The sequence below is a fragment of the Pyricularia grisea genome, assembly GCF_004355905.1.
Source record: "Pyricularia grisea strain NI907 chromosome Unknown Pyricularia_grisea_NI907_Scaffold_2, whole genome shotgun sequence".
Classification (NCBI taxonomy): domain Eukaryota; kingdom Fungi; phylum Ascomycota; class Sordariomycetes; order Magnaporthales; family Pyriculariaceae; genus Pyricularia; species Pyricularia grisea.
Window position 1 is genome coordinate 609,554 of NW_022156717.1, and position 12,307 is coordinate 621,860.

A 12,307-nucleotide genomic window follows, 5' to 3' on the forward strand; every position below is an offset into this window, starting at 1 on the left:
GGACCGCTCCCAAGCCCCGAAACGTTTGACAGAATAGCCGTCCAACCGCATCCTGATCCGCGTAAATGACAAATTGCGGATGGTGACGAGGGAGCCATACGCGGTAACGACCAAACTGGCCGAATTGGTTTCGGTGCCACACAGTGAAATCCCAAACGCCAAGCGTACCCCCACGGGCTGGGGTGTTACGGTAGCCTCTGAGGAAATACGGCAAAAACTCCTTAACCCCAGCGCGGTCAAGGCCATTATGGACGCATTGGACGCGCGGGAAGTTACTGTCCCGACAACCTGGCACATATACGCCGTTTCTGGAATGCCCCGAACGTTCAATTGCCTGGACGGAAAAAAGGACGTACATAAGGTAATCCAGGAGGAAATTACCGTGGCAGCAGGCCAGCAGCCAGTCAATTGGCATATTTCTAAATATGGCTACGACCTACATACGGCTAAAGGCACGTGGATAATGTCCTTCCTTCAACCCGTAAAGCCCTTTCAGCTTTTTGGAATGTCGAAACGTGCGCGGAAGGTTGAAAAATCACGCAAAATTACACACCACCACGACGGTTGCCAGGGATATTGCGAAATACGTCGCTGCGTACGGCAAGCGCGTTGCGGCATATGTGGTAAAGCAAAACATGCGACAGGAAGAGCCGTGCAAGGCAGCCCCCAAATGCGTCAATTGCCACGGCCATTTCCCATCCGGACATGAGAACTGCCCTGCCCGACCTTTAATGGTAAATGGGAAGCTTAAACGACCTTCACAGCGTAAACTAAAGGGGATTCGCAGAATCGGACGTGCCAACCGTGCCGCGATTATCAACGACCGGGCTGAGGCGGCCCGCCGAAAGCCAGCACCTGCAATCCCGGTCCTAAACACCTCATCGCAGCATTCGCAAACCTCGAGCTCCCGATCGAGCATTTCAAATAAAAGAGCGCGGCCATACGAGGCGGCAGGGGCGGATATCCGCAACTTCCTGCAGGCTAAACAGGAACGTGTGCACGACGAAATCGTTTGGGCAACCGAAATGGAAGAAGACGCAGCGGCTGCCGAAATCTGCCCCGCTGATATGATAGACTTGGAAGCAACCCATCGATCGATATAACGAAATACTCGCTCGGCAATATACAGCGGGAATGCCTCGACGTAATTTGGGCCAACGTAGGTAAAAGGATGGGTATACATCTGAGCCTATTGGAATTATGCCACCAGAAAAAAGTGGACCTGGTTAACGTTTAAAAGCCGTGGTGCGGGCTAAATACGACTACACAAACGCACCCGGGCTATGATATTTTTGCGCCAGTGGACGAATGGCACGCCAACACTTACGAAACCATAACTGGGCTCCGGCCCCGGGTGCTCACCTACGTCAAGAAGGGGGCAGCCCTAGGGGCCGCACAACGACGGTTACCGCAGGGCCAAAATACGCGGGACATACTCTGGCTCGAAATTAACGGAATATTGTTTGTTAACGTATATAGGGCTCCGGGCACTGAGGCCGCGCTGGAAATGGTATGCAATACCGTGCCAAATGGACCCACGGTGCTAGGCGGCGATTTTAACGTAGCGGCTGCTGCATACCAGCCGGGCCGCGCAAACGCACGCGGAGGGGATCAACTGACGGCATGGGCGCAAGCCCAGGGGATGAGTTTTACAGGAAATATCGGCGTGCCCACCCACCGCGACGGGGGTTTACTGGATATGGTCTTTTCCAACCTCCCCAGCACAATAACTGTGGTTGACAGCAGTCTTTACACAGGCTCCGACCACGAATCTCTTTATACCACGCTGCGGACGCGCGGCGCCCCGCGCCCGGAGGCGGTCAACGTCTCGGTTAGGGACGACCGGCTACCAAAGTTCGCGGAGCTACTTGCTTTCGGCATGCAAGATATGCCGGACCCGGGATCCGCGGCCGATGGCTACGCATTGGACGCGTGGGTAGCTGAATTTACAACTTTATGGGAGCAAGTGACGTGGGTCGTGGGTACGCCGGCGGAAAAAAGGGGCAGCTCGGCTTGTTATTATTTTTGGGTGACCAAGGGTAAAGGTGGCCATAACGTGGGTCCAATGCTATTTCCGAAACTAATTAATCGCGGCCGTATTAGCGGAGCAGTAGCCCTGTCTTGTTATACCGGCTACGCTTACATATAATTTGGCTGTCTCATCGCTACAAACATCGACTTCGGCTCTGATCAACCATCTTTTGAAGTGCTTCAAAGTAGCTGCTGCCAATGCTCCGCTTTTCTGCTCAAGCGCTACAGTACGAGCAGGTCAGCAACCTGTGTCTTGCTCATTACTGTATCATGTTCCTTCAGACGTAGTCTTGCTTGCAGCTTTGAACGAAACCATTGACGTGACCGTTCCCACGCCAAGTCCTGTACGGATATCTTGGTGCTCTGTATCCACCACCTCGGCCCCGATGATGAGGAGCATACTATGCACTGTATATACTATAAACTATATATCCTTTTCACACGTCTTCCTCCACATTATTTATTATACTTCACTTATTTATAAATCATTTAATGCGCTTTTACACTTATTCATGTAATAATAATGCGCAACAATTTTAGTTCATATTTTTATTTTATATTACAAAGCGAAATGGTATTGTTCGCGTTGATATGTTATTAATATAACAATACTAATAATTAACGTTTGGTATTTCAATATATCCTACTTTATTTGTATATAAACTGATATTATTAATGCGTTGGACCCAGTCTACACTCAAATATTAATTAATATTCTTGTTAGTTATAAAATATCATATAAAATCTTCTATTGCTATAATTAGCACCGGGTACTTTTAAATTAATTAACAAGTACAGCAGGCAAATATAAATATCTGGCTTAATCGCCATTCTAATTTTGATTTCTTAACCACCAAACAATTCTTTCTCACAGCTTTTCCCCCATACTTTTCCTACCGTTGTTTCTCTCATTACAATCCATTTTACTTTATTATTCGAAATTACCGCAATCGTCAATATGCAGTTTAACACAATTGCTGTTTCACTTGGCTTGTTTGCCCTACACGCTAGCGCTACACCTTATTGTAAGGTCGAACTACTGGCCAAAAATCAACTTAATTTAAACTCATGGTTTTCACTACAACCGGCGGCCTATGTTCTGCCTGGCCGGCCCGGCCGTTTCAAGACCGCAGCCTATGAGCTTCATTTTGAAACAAGCGCCGACTGCAGGTTTATTGAAAGTCAAACGCTTACAGGGACAATTGAAAACGAAGAGTGGAAACTTCAGATTTCTAGGGTAAATGCATAAACTTTCATTTGAAAACCCCACGGAGTAACTGGTTGGTTAGGGTGGTTTTTGGGTATTAAATTCAAATACAATATAGCATGCCAAGGCCTTAGAAACTTTTAGACTTTGATTATTTTAATGCAATACTCTTTTTAACGTTAGGCACATCACATAATAACATTCTCCACCATTCTTGGGTAAGACCTACTTTTGCTGGCTGTCACGAAAGCGATCCCAAGGAGACAAGGCTGCGATATAGGGGCCATTCTATCCGAGGATCTAAAGCTAAGTGTAAAGGAAGCAGGCACGCAGTGCCAATCGCGTACACGCGCCTAAGCGAACAAATAACAAACTCACCCTGGCGCCTTGTCACGTGGGGTGGAGCTAGTTACGGTTGGCAGTCGCCCAGGCACGCCACTCCGTAACACGCGCCACGTGTTTCTATTTAAACTTAATATTATATTATTTTTAAAATAATAAGATATTTATATATAAACTAATATATTTTAAGTTTTTTAAATGTAAATAATATTATAATTATTAAGTAGGTGAAATTTATAATAATTGTTTTATCTTATAATGCATATTATTAAACTGAACCTTTCTCCTATAATGCATATTATTAAGTTAAACTTTTAATTAGATATAGTTTCACTTCCAGGGTTTTATTTTGGTTATTTTCCAAATATAATATTTTCTCCAGTTCTCTGTTAAACATTTCTCAAAGTTTGACAATCTAGCTTTTTATCTTTTTATACGAAAGTTTTTATTTACTTTTTACATAAAAATATAAATAATAGCCAAGACGCCTATCGATCAGTTTTTGTTATTTTACCAAATCCCGTTATTATATTATAAAAGTTTTAAAACTATCATATAAACCTTTCGTTTTACTTTCCTATATATCTTTTTGCCCTCCGATTTCCATCCTTACCATGTCGAATAACTCTGTTTTCAAAGTGACATTCCCTGTTAATTCTCAGGGTAAAAGCGTCGGAATGTGCGACGCTACGCTTGTCTGTCACCCTAAACAAACCATCGACATAATCGATATAAAAGAGAATTCTACGACGGTCTTGGAAGTTTACGGGCACAAGATAATTCTTGAAGTCGACCGACACTGCGGCGCGAAAAAAACTGATGGTGAATTGCCCACCGGTCATTACATTATAGTGAAATTGAAGGGTGAAGTTGGTGGTTCACCAATTTATTAAGTCTGTGAAGCTTTTTTTTGACCACAGATTTTTCGCCTGGTATAATAGCTTGTAAAAGTTATAAAACTAGGACTCGAAGATTATATAAAAGCTGTATATAGTCGCAAAAACCTTCAAAGAATATTTGTGATCAAAAACTACACCTGCCAGCCGCGTAAAACAAAGTGTTTTCCAAATTAAATTATTGCAACCTCTCTATAATAAAGGAAGCTAATATTAATGCGTAGGCCTACGATTATCCCCGATCACGTTTATATTTTGGATCAGTTGAGAATTTTAGGACAGTTATATAATCGGTTCTCGCCTGGTACGGCACCTCCCCAGCTCCTTCCTCCCGCCTTTACGGAAAATCCGCCTCCCGTCGTTGTTGCCATAATTACTGTGATTGGGAAAAGTTGTACTTGAAATTGGACGAAACCTGGCATACTCTGGTCTTATCTCGGTCATGTCCAAAGACTCGAACCTAAAATCGCCGCCGGATGTGTTTTGAGACGCTATTAAAGACGGCGGCGATGTGGGCAGCGACCGCAGCAGTAGGCAGGCAATTTCGAAGGATTCGATCGCAAAGCCCCCAATAGTTTCAATCAGGGGATACGAGAAAAATTTAAAGGGTTGGGGAAAAAAATGGTATACCATTAATCAGGACTTGGAGGGACCGAAAAGGACGTATAGCCCGGCGGAGCCGCGACACAGTTGGGGTATAACTGCTGTTTAAATACTCTTGCGAATCTTGCCGGTCAAACGTCCAAAGGGGACAGTTGGAAAACAATATCGAAAACCTTTATTTGAGCTGTGTACGGTGTACCAATCCATGCAAGATCTGTTGCTCCCAGATAAATTAAATTGGTCCGCCTACTTCTTGCTGTTACACCGCTTTTGTTAAATGGGCTTGGAGGATGACAATTGCCAAAGTTCGAAATATGTAAGTGATATTGTATTTGAGGGATCGTTGCCTTTTTTGCAACGCTCATCCGATTGGAGGTGAATATCCTCCTGGCATCCTGGTAAAGTAAAGCGACGGCTACATCTAGGATGCGCCCTTGCCCAAATGAGTCAAAGGCTTTTAGCCTGGCGCTACATCCATTTAGGCCTGGCAGCCCGACCATCGGATTGCTACCGAGGTATTTTTGCTGACCGTTTTTGTATGCTATCAGAGGCTCGACCTATTTTTCTCTCGGTCGTAGAGGTTCCCTCCAAAGGGCATTTTGGTACCATTTGTTTCGTCTTTGTTAGTCGCCTCCTAATCCAAACTAGCCTGCGTCCGGAGTAAATCACATAATGCCAACCTAATTTTCCATTAGCTGGACACAGGCCACGAGAATCGTGGATATTTTTTAATTCGACCCCGGATTCGCGTGACGCGCCTGCACGGCAATTTGTAACTTGTTCGCATTTTCAACTCTTTTTCAACATGCTGACAGTTATTTTTTTTAAATATCCTCGACCTCCGTTCCGAAATACCAAATAATTTTAAACTTTAGCAACTTAAAACATAATAGCTGGCCACATAAGATAGCCTGAGGCTCGGGATCTAGCAGTCGCATTTAAAAACAGTGTAAACGGACCTAACGGAGCAAAAATACTTGACATGAAAGATAAGAAAGGCCAAATTGGCCGCTTTATAATAATTTTGACGAGGACGAGACAAACTTCCAAGCGTGCCAGAACCTCGAGACGGCCTACAACAGCCTCTATTTGTACTTAGGTTTCTGGGGATAGATAGAGCTGCGCACTTGGTTATCTTAATGAGGACTTGATCATCACGTGTGTTGCATGGTGATTATCCCCTTTTTGCCAGTGGAGCCGCTGCTACCGAGGATTTTACCAATCAAGGCAGCTTTTGGGTGTGGCTACGGTCAACGCTTTTAACTGTATTTAATAGTATTGTTTAAAGCAGCAGTTCGGCCGGCCCTGTTCACACTCTACAGCTGGGTGAGGGACTTTCGACTCGAAATTTATGCGAATGTTGTATTAACTCAGATTGCTCCTCCATATCACCCTAACGGTACCGTGCATGTTTTACATCGCGGACGAAATATATCGTCAGTTAACTAAGTTTGACGGTGTAAGGAAGGCCGACGAAGATTACATAGTTCATTATGGTTGCAAGCCCGCGACGGTCTTTTTTTAAAATTATCCAAAAAGGAGCAATCTCACTCTCTATACCGTGGGCGAAACTAAAAGTCCTTGACGGTTGTCGAATTAGCCGTCGTTAAACAAAAGCAATAAGAGCAATTATTTGTTCAATTTGGAAGTGTCCCTCCACCGTGTCGCTTATTGTAATTTTTACCATTTTAATTCGGATTAATACATTTTTTAATGACGCTTAATGCAAAGCTCTCAAATGCATACCTGGCCATTACATTGTGATTTTGCCCAAATATAGTATACTATTTACGAGTCCCTCCTATTTATAAAGTGTGCAAAATTTTGTATCCGCGCAATAATCCCAAATGTCATCTGGATGTGCTTTTCCAGCTTTAATTTCTCTTATATACTCTTCTTTATACCCTTCCATGGTTTTTTAATGTGGGCCACATGTATAATTACGTGTACAATTTGGATAATAATAAGGTATACATTTACCAACGTTTTAATCTGTCAGGCAAAATTCGCAATGTGAAGGACAGTTGTGCCTAAAGCGTTGAAATTGTTCTTCGCAATTGGCATAATGCATTGCACAATGGCATTTCTTATCTCGAATTTGTTCTTTGCAATTAGAACAATGTTTAGAGCATTTGCCTCGTGGGTGGGCTTTGCAACTACTGCATGGCATTAAAGCACGTAAACCACGGGTTTTAAAGTGATTTCGCGCATTGACCTTTACTTTACCCAAATGTTTTAATTTTAATGGGTGGCGCTTTTTTTTCCAAAGTGGGGAGGTTTGAGACGGGCTTTTGGGTTCATTGGTTCCGTCGTGCTTTCGAAGAGTATTCGTGCCTTTGGGACACGCGCCAGGAGAGTTGCAATTGGGATAACCCAAAGGAGTTTGCGGGACCTTCGAGGGCTTGGGAGAAATATTTACGGCCAGCAAACTAGGTGTACCGAAGTTGTTTCCGTGATTGGGAGCAATTAGGGGGCTAGGGGCAGTTTAAACATTAAAATTAACATTTTAATCACCGGTAAGTTAATACTTTTTATATGGCCGGTAGAGGTTGAGGTGGGAAGAGCAACCGTTAAGGGAATACCAGGTATTATAAAAATAAAAGCTTTAAAAAGGTTTGATAATTGCATTTTAACAATACTTGTGGAATTCTGGGTATTTATATAGGAGGTTTGTTTGGAAGAAGGCTTAAATGGTGAGGTGGTAAAGCTTTTAAGATAGAATTTTAAATAACTTTAAAAGTTTACGAAGCATATTATCTTAACTAAAAGCTACCGGTTTGGCTTTAACTGAGAAAATTAAAACGTTTTATTCGTTAATTTAAATTATGTTTTTGTTGATAGGCCTTTCGTAATGTCGATCGATCGACAGAACGTTGTTATACGGATATAAAGGTATTTATTGTATATTCTATAAAACTGTTTAGAGGTGATGTTGCGTGTAAACGCCCGCATCCGGCCCCAGAATTCCGCAACCGGCACGCAACGGAACTAATTCCGTGTAGTGACACGCATTCCGCCCTACTTGACTCAAGTTCAGACCCCTTGCGATCCAAACCTACAGTTGATACATATATCACGCACGAATGAAACACTCATATAGGGATTAAGCTGGAAACAAGGGAAATGCGCCGCAGTTCTACGGACTATTCATTATGTACATAAGGCATGCAGCCACCTTTCCTTTGTAGATTCTATTATATGAAAAACCAACGTTCACAACAGGTGAGCTTCTGAACGTCCTTCCGTCTTATACCCGCAATTGGGCGGGTGAGTCACGTGCAATTGGCCTGTGGGGCATCGCACGTGGATCATCGCTCTATTGTTGATATTGACCGCGATTCCCTCTATTCCAACAGTTTTGAAGTTTTTTATTATTTTTCAACATTTTACACCACGTTACACGACAGATATACCGTATCATCCTAGGCTGAAAATCAATTTTTATTTAATGAAATATTAATAAGTTATATTAACTATGTCAAAGCATTTGTCATGCTTATTACTTATGCGAGCTAGAAATAGCTAAAGCTACTATGTGCATTAAAAGTACTACCAGAACTGCAAGGCTTTTTGTTACTCAAAAATATGGCAGAGGAAATGAATTTGCTTTGACTAGCATAATGTAATATTTCCTGTTATAAATCTCTCCAACAGTATCTAAAATTAGGGTTAGTAATTTTCATCATTTACGCAGTTTTTTAATAAGTAAAGCACGCTTTACCCCAACTCTACCTACGCGATCCCTATCCACTTAGTCAAATCTAGGCTAGCAATGCTACGACGCAATATCCAAAAGGCGCTTTTTCTGGTAAATTGAATGCTTCAAGCGTTTCCACTCTCGCTTTCCTTTGTGCGCGTTGGAAGTGCCGGATAGTTACGAAGGCTTCGTTTGGATCGGGAGAAACCTGCTTCCTTTTGGTGGGCCGTAATGGATCGATTTGTGCTTTTGAAACTTCGACTTCCCGCTTGTGGAAGGCTATTTTTTATAATGCTGTTTATTCCATGTTTGTTGGAGTTTTAAAAGTAATAGTCTTTGGCTGAAATTTACATTTCCAATTGGTCAAACTGACCAAGATTGGTCCTCCATATCCTTCGAACGTTTGTGAGTTTCCCATATTATTTGGAAATGGATTAGATTGCACTAAAAATAACCCGTTAACCCTGTTATCATTTCCAGTTACAAAATTATATTGTTAAGGCGTAAATTCAAACTTCAAAGAGCAGGTAATTTGCCTGAATTTATTTATCTTCAAAGGTAATTTACAGACAAAAGATCTCATTTATTGATTTGAAACCAGGAATCTGATACAGCCCTTCTTTAGACAGAAATATCCAACTGCCATGGGAAACACTCTTCGGTCCGTCAAACTAGCAGTTCGTTCGAAAACTGTAGCAAACATACACAAATCAGAAAATGACGTGGCCACACCATTGTTTTCCACTCTGCCTTTCGAAAAGACGATTAAAAACGTCGGTCGGGCCTATTGCTTGCTTTACAAAGCGAGCGGTAAGATCCAGTCAAAAAAGCTACGTCCAAGTCCTAGACTTAGCCACATAATCGCCAATTCAAGGTTGCTTGCCATTGTGAAAAAGGAACTCGATAACACGTATAGCGGGAGGGGTAAAATTCATTAAAATAACAGAGCATCGTTTGAAATGTTTTTGGAGCATCGGTAAATGGCAGGCTCGAGATAATATTTGTAGACGTTTTATAGTATTACCTGATACTGTAGCTAGCTCTCCTAAAACGCAAAGGTATTCGCTCCGCCGGAAGCAATATTCAAAAGCAAAAATGGGACAGGTCCGTAGTTTGGGACCACTCAGGAAATATCATATAAATAAGGAAATATACCAACAATAACGCAAAGGTACGGTGCTATCCAAAAAATGTAGTTTAAATGGTGTTGAAGGTTAAAAAGGAAAACAATGGTCCAATGACAAAAAGCAGCAATGCTATGACGCAATAATGTTCCAAAACACACGCTCCACCTTTGTGTTTTCGTTTTTTACCAAAGTTGGCTTACGCATCGGAATCATACGACTGGGAGGCGTACCCCCATGTTTTTGTATATATCTCATAACCGGCTTGCCATCCCTGAACTTGGACATGATCGTCGACAGATCCTGAACTAGCAGCCGATCGTTATCCCTAATTCCACCTATCTCATCTTTACCGATTCGAACAGGTACGTCCTTATTGTAATACAAAGCAGCGGTCTTTGGTTTATCCTTGGATTTGCCTATCAAATGAAATAGTTTTTGAGGCTCTTTCAGTTTCAGCTCTTCCATATTATAACGCTCCAAAGCGATTGTTATTTTGGTGCCTTCGATGCTAACTTCGTGCGATTCCTTGTCATATTTATGTGGTCTAAGCGAATGGCGAATATCCGGGGCATATTAAATATCGCCTCCCCAATCGTTTGCGGTAAATAAAAGATACACTCGCTCGTCGCTGCCTTTGTAAAGTTTGAAAATGTCGTAGCCTATTAAAACCGGAATAGGTGGCGAAACATGTGTATACGTTTGGTTTATCACCGTATTGAGCCATTCATCGTCTTTGAAAATTTTGTTCCAAACTTGCATTGCTTTTTTTTGCTTTGGGTAAAAATTCGCATTAATCCCAACCTGTACCAATCCTTTCTTTAAATAAATGCGAAATATAGGAGGTAAATGTTTTGTAATCGTGTCGAAAATTTCTTGTAGTAGGTTCCCGAAAACTACAAGCTTCTTCTGTTCAAACATGGGATTTGATATAAAATAGGCTACCCGGCGTATCGTACCTGCAAACAAATATCAAACAGCGCAGTAAGGGTCTCTTTATAAGCTATCACTATTGCACCCTGTCTATTACCTGCGTTGGGGATCTGCGAAACCCTAGGTTTCGGAAACAGAATGCATCTCCAGCATCCCATTTTCGGTCCGGAGTTTCTAAAAGCCACCCTAAAACAGCAGGACGGAAAATAGGATTACTATTCCTGTGTTTGTAGCACCGTAACGACTTCTATCCGGGTTTTAAAGTCATAAACCAGAAATTATCCTCTAACGATATTTCGTTTGTGGAATTAATTCCACCTTCTCACCCCATTTAATTGAAAATTGGAACCCTTAAAAACATATTTTGCATTTTTTAGTTTTATCTTTTTATACCGCAGTCCCTACCGTTTGACGCCCTTGAATCGCACGACAATCTAATTGCACTTTATTCCGCATTGAACGAGATTTCAAGGATCCTTAACTCATCGTTTGTCGTTCGTTGCCTACCATACGATGGACGACATTTTCCCTCGCTTTCTCCTACCTCTTTTATCCATCCGAAAGTAGTCCTACGAAGAACACGCCGCCAAGGCCTGAGCTCCTGCGAAAGCGCACAACGTTCGGAACTTCTTTCGGCATCCCGGGTGACAATGTGACATTTGACTACGTACGTCTGTTCGTGCTTGGAAGAAAACTACGACTGACATGTAGCCGTAGGTTGTTGTCGGAGGTGGCAACGCCGGTCTTGCCGTAGCCGCCCGTCTTGCGCAACAGCAGAAAGGAACGGTGGCGGTCGTCGAAGCCGGCAGCTTTTATGAGATTGGGAACAGCAATATGAGCGAGGTTCCGGCATTTACTAGCATATTCGCGAGCAAAGGTGTCCACGATTGGCAGCCGATGGTGAGTGTATTTCCCAACGTATGGCTGCACCGGCCGGTAACGAATATTTCGTTATTCATGTTCGAAAGCTTTGCCATTATCGAAACGAGACGACGATGCTATCGAAACAGGTTTTATAAAAGTGACCATTGATTGTAAATGCTGACCATGAAGTAGTAGTAGTAGTAGTATTAGTTAACGCCGGCCGTTAGCAGCCTCCCGGGGGGTATCTCGGCGCGCGTTCTATCTTCTTTATTTACACAGGGGGAAAACAAGGAGGGCAGAGGCGGATCGTGCCTGGGGCATGGGTTCGAAACCATTGTTGGGATTTGTAGCCGGTCCTTTTGCTGTTCCTTAATGTGCGGTTGCTGTCGTTGTTTGGGCAATTAAAGGGGTACCTTTGGGATTTAACGACGCGTTTGTCGCATTGGTTGATAAGGCTGGTTTTTGTAAAGGAGACCATTTTTGCTTTTTAGCTTTCGGTTTGTTTAGGCCAGCGTGGCGGTCCGCGTTTGGGGTAGACGAATCTTTTAATTCTAATGTTCCAATTCCCCGTTTAGGGGATTTAACATGTTGAAAAAAATGTTAATTGGAT

The 12,307-nt window shown here is 42.7% G+C and overlaps 2 protein-coding genes across 2 annotated transcripts; both read left to right on the plus strand.

Annotated features, from left to right (window-relative positions):
- Positions 1–2,989: 2,989 nt before the first annotated feature.
- PgNI_02757 (uncharacterized protein) lies at positions 2,990–3,280 on the plus strand (the record flags this gene model as incomplete). Its single annotated transcript, XM_031122814.1, has 1 exon — positions 2,990–3,280. One exon carries the CDS (start codon positions 2,990–2,992, stop codon positions 3,278–3,280), a length of 291 nt encoding a protein of 96 aa, XP_030984985.1.
- Positions 3,281–9,871: 6,591 nt separating this feature from the next.
- Positions 9,872–11,892, plus strand: PgNI_02758 (uncharacterized protein; the record flags this gene model as incomplete). Its single annotated transcript, XM_031122815.1, has 3 exons — positions 9,872–9,880; positions 11,551–11,733; positions 11,890–11,892. The coding sequence occupies 3 exons, from the start codon at positions 9,872–9,874 to the stop codon at positions 11,890–11,892; spliced, it is 195 nt and encodes a 64-aa protein (XP_030984992.1).
- Positions 11,893–12,307: the final 415 nt, after the last annotated feature.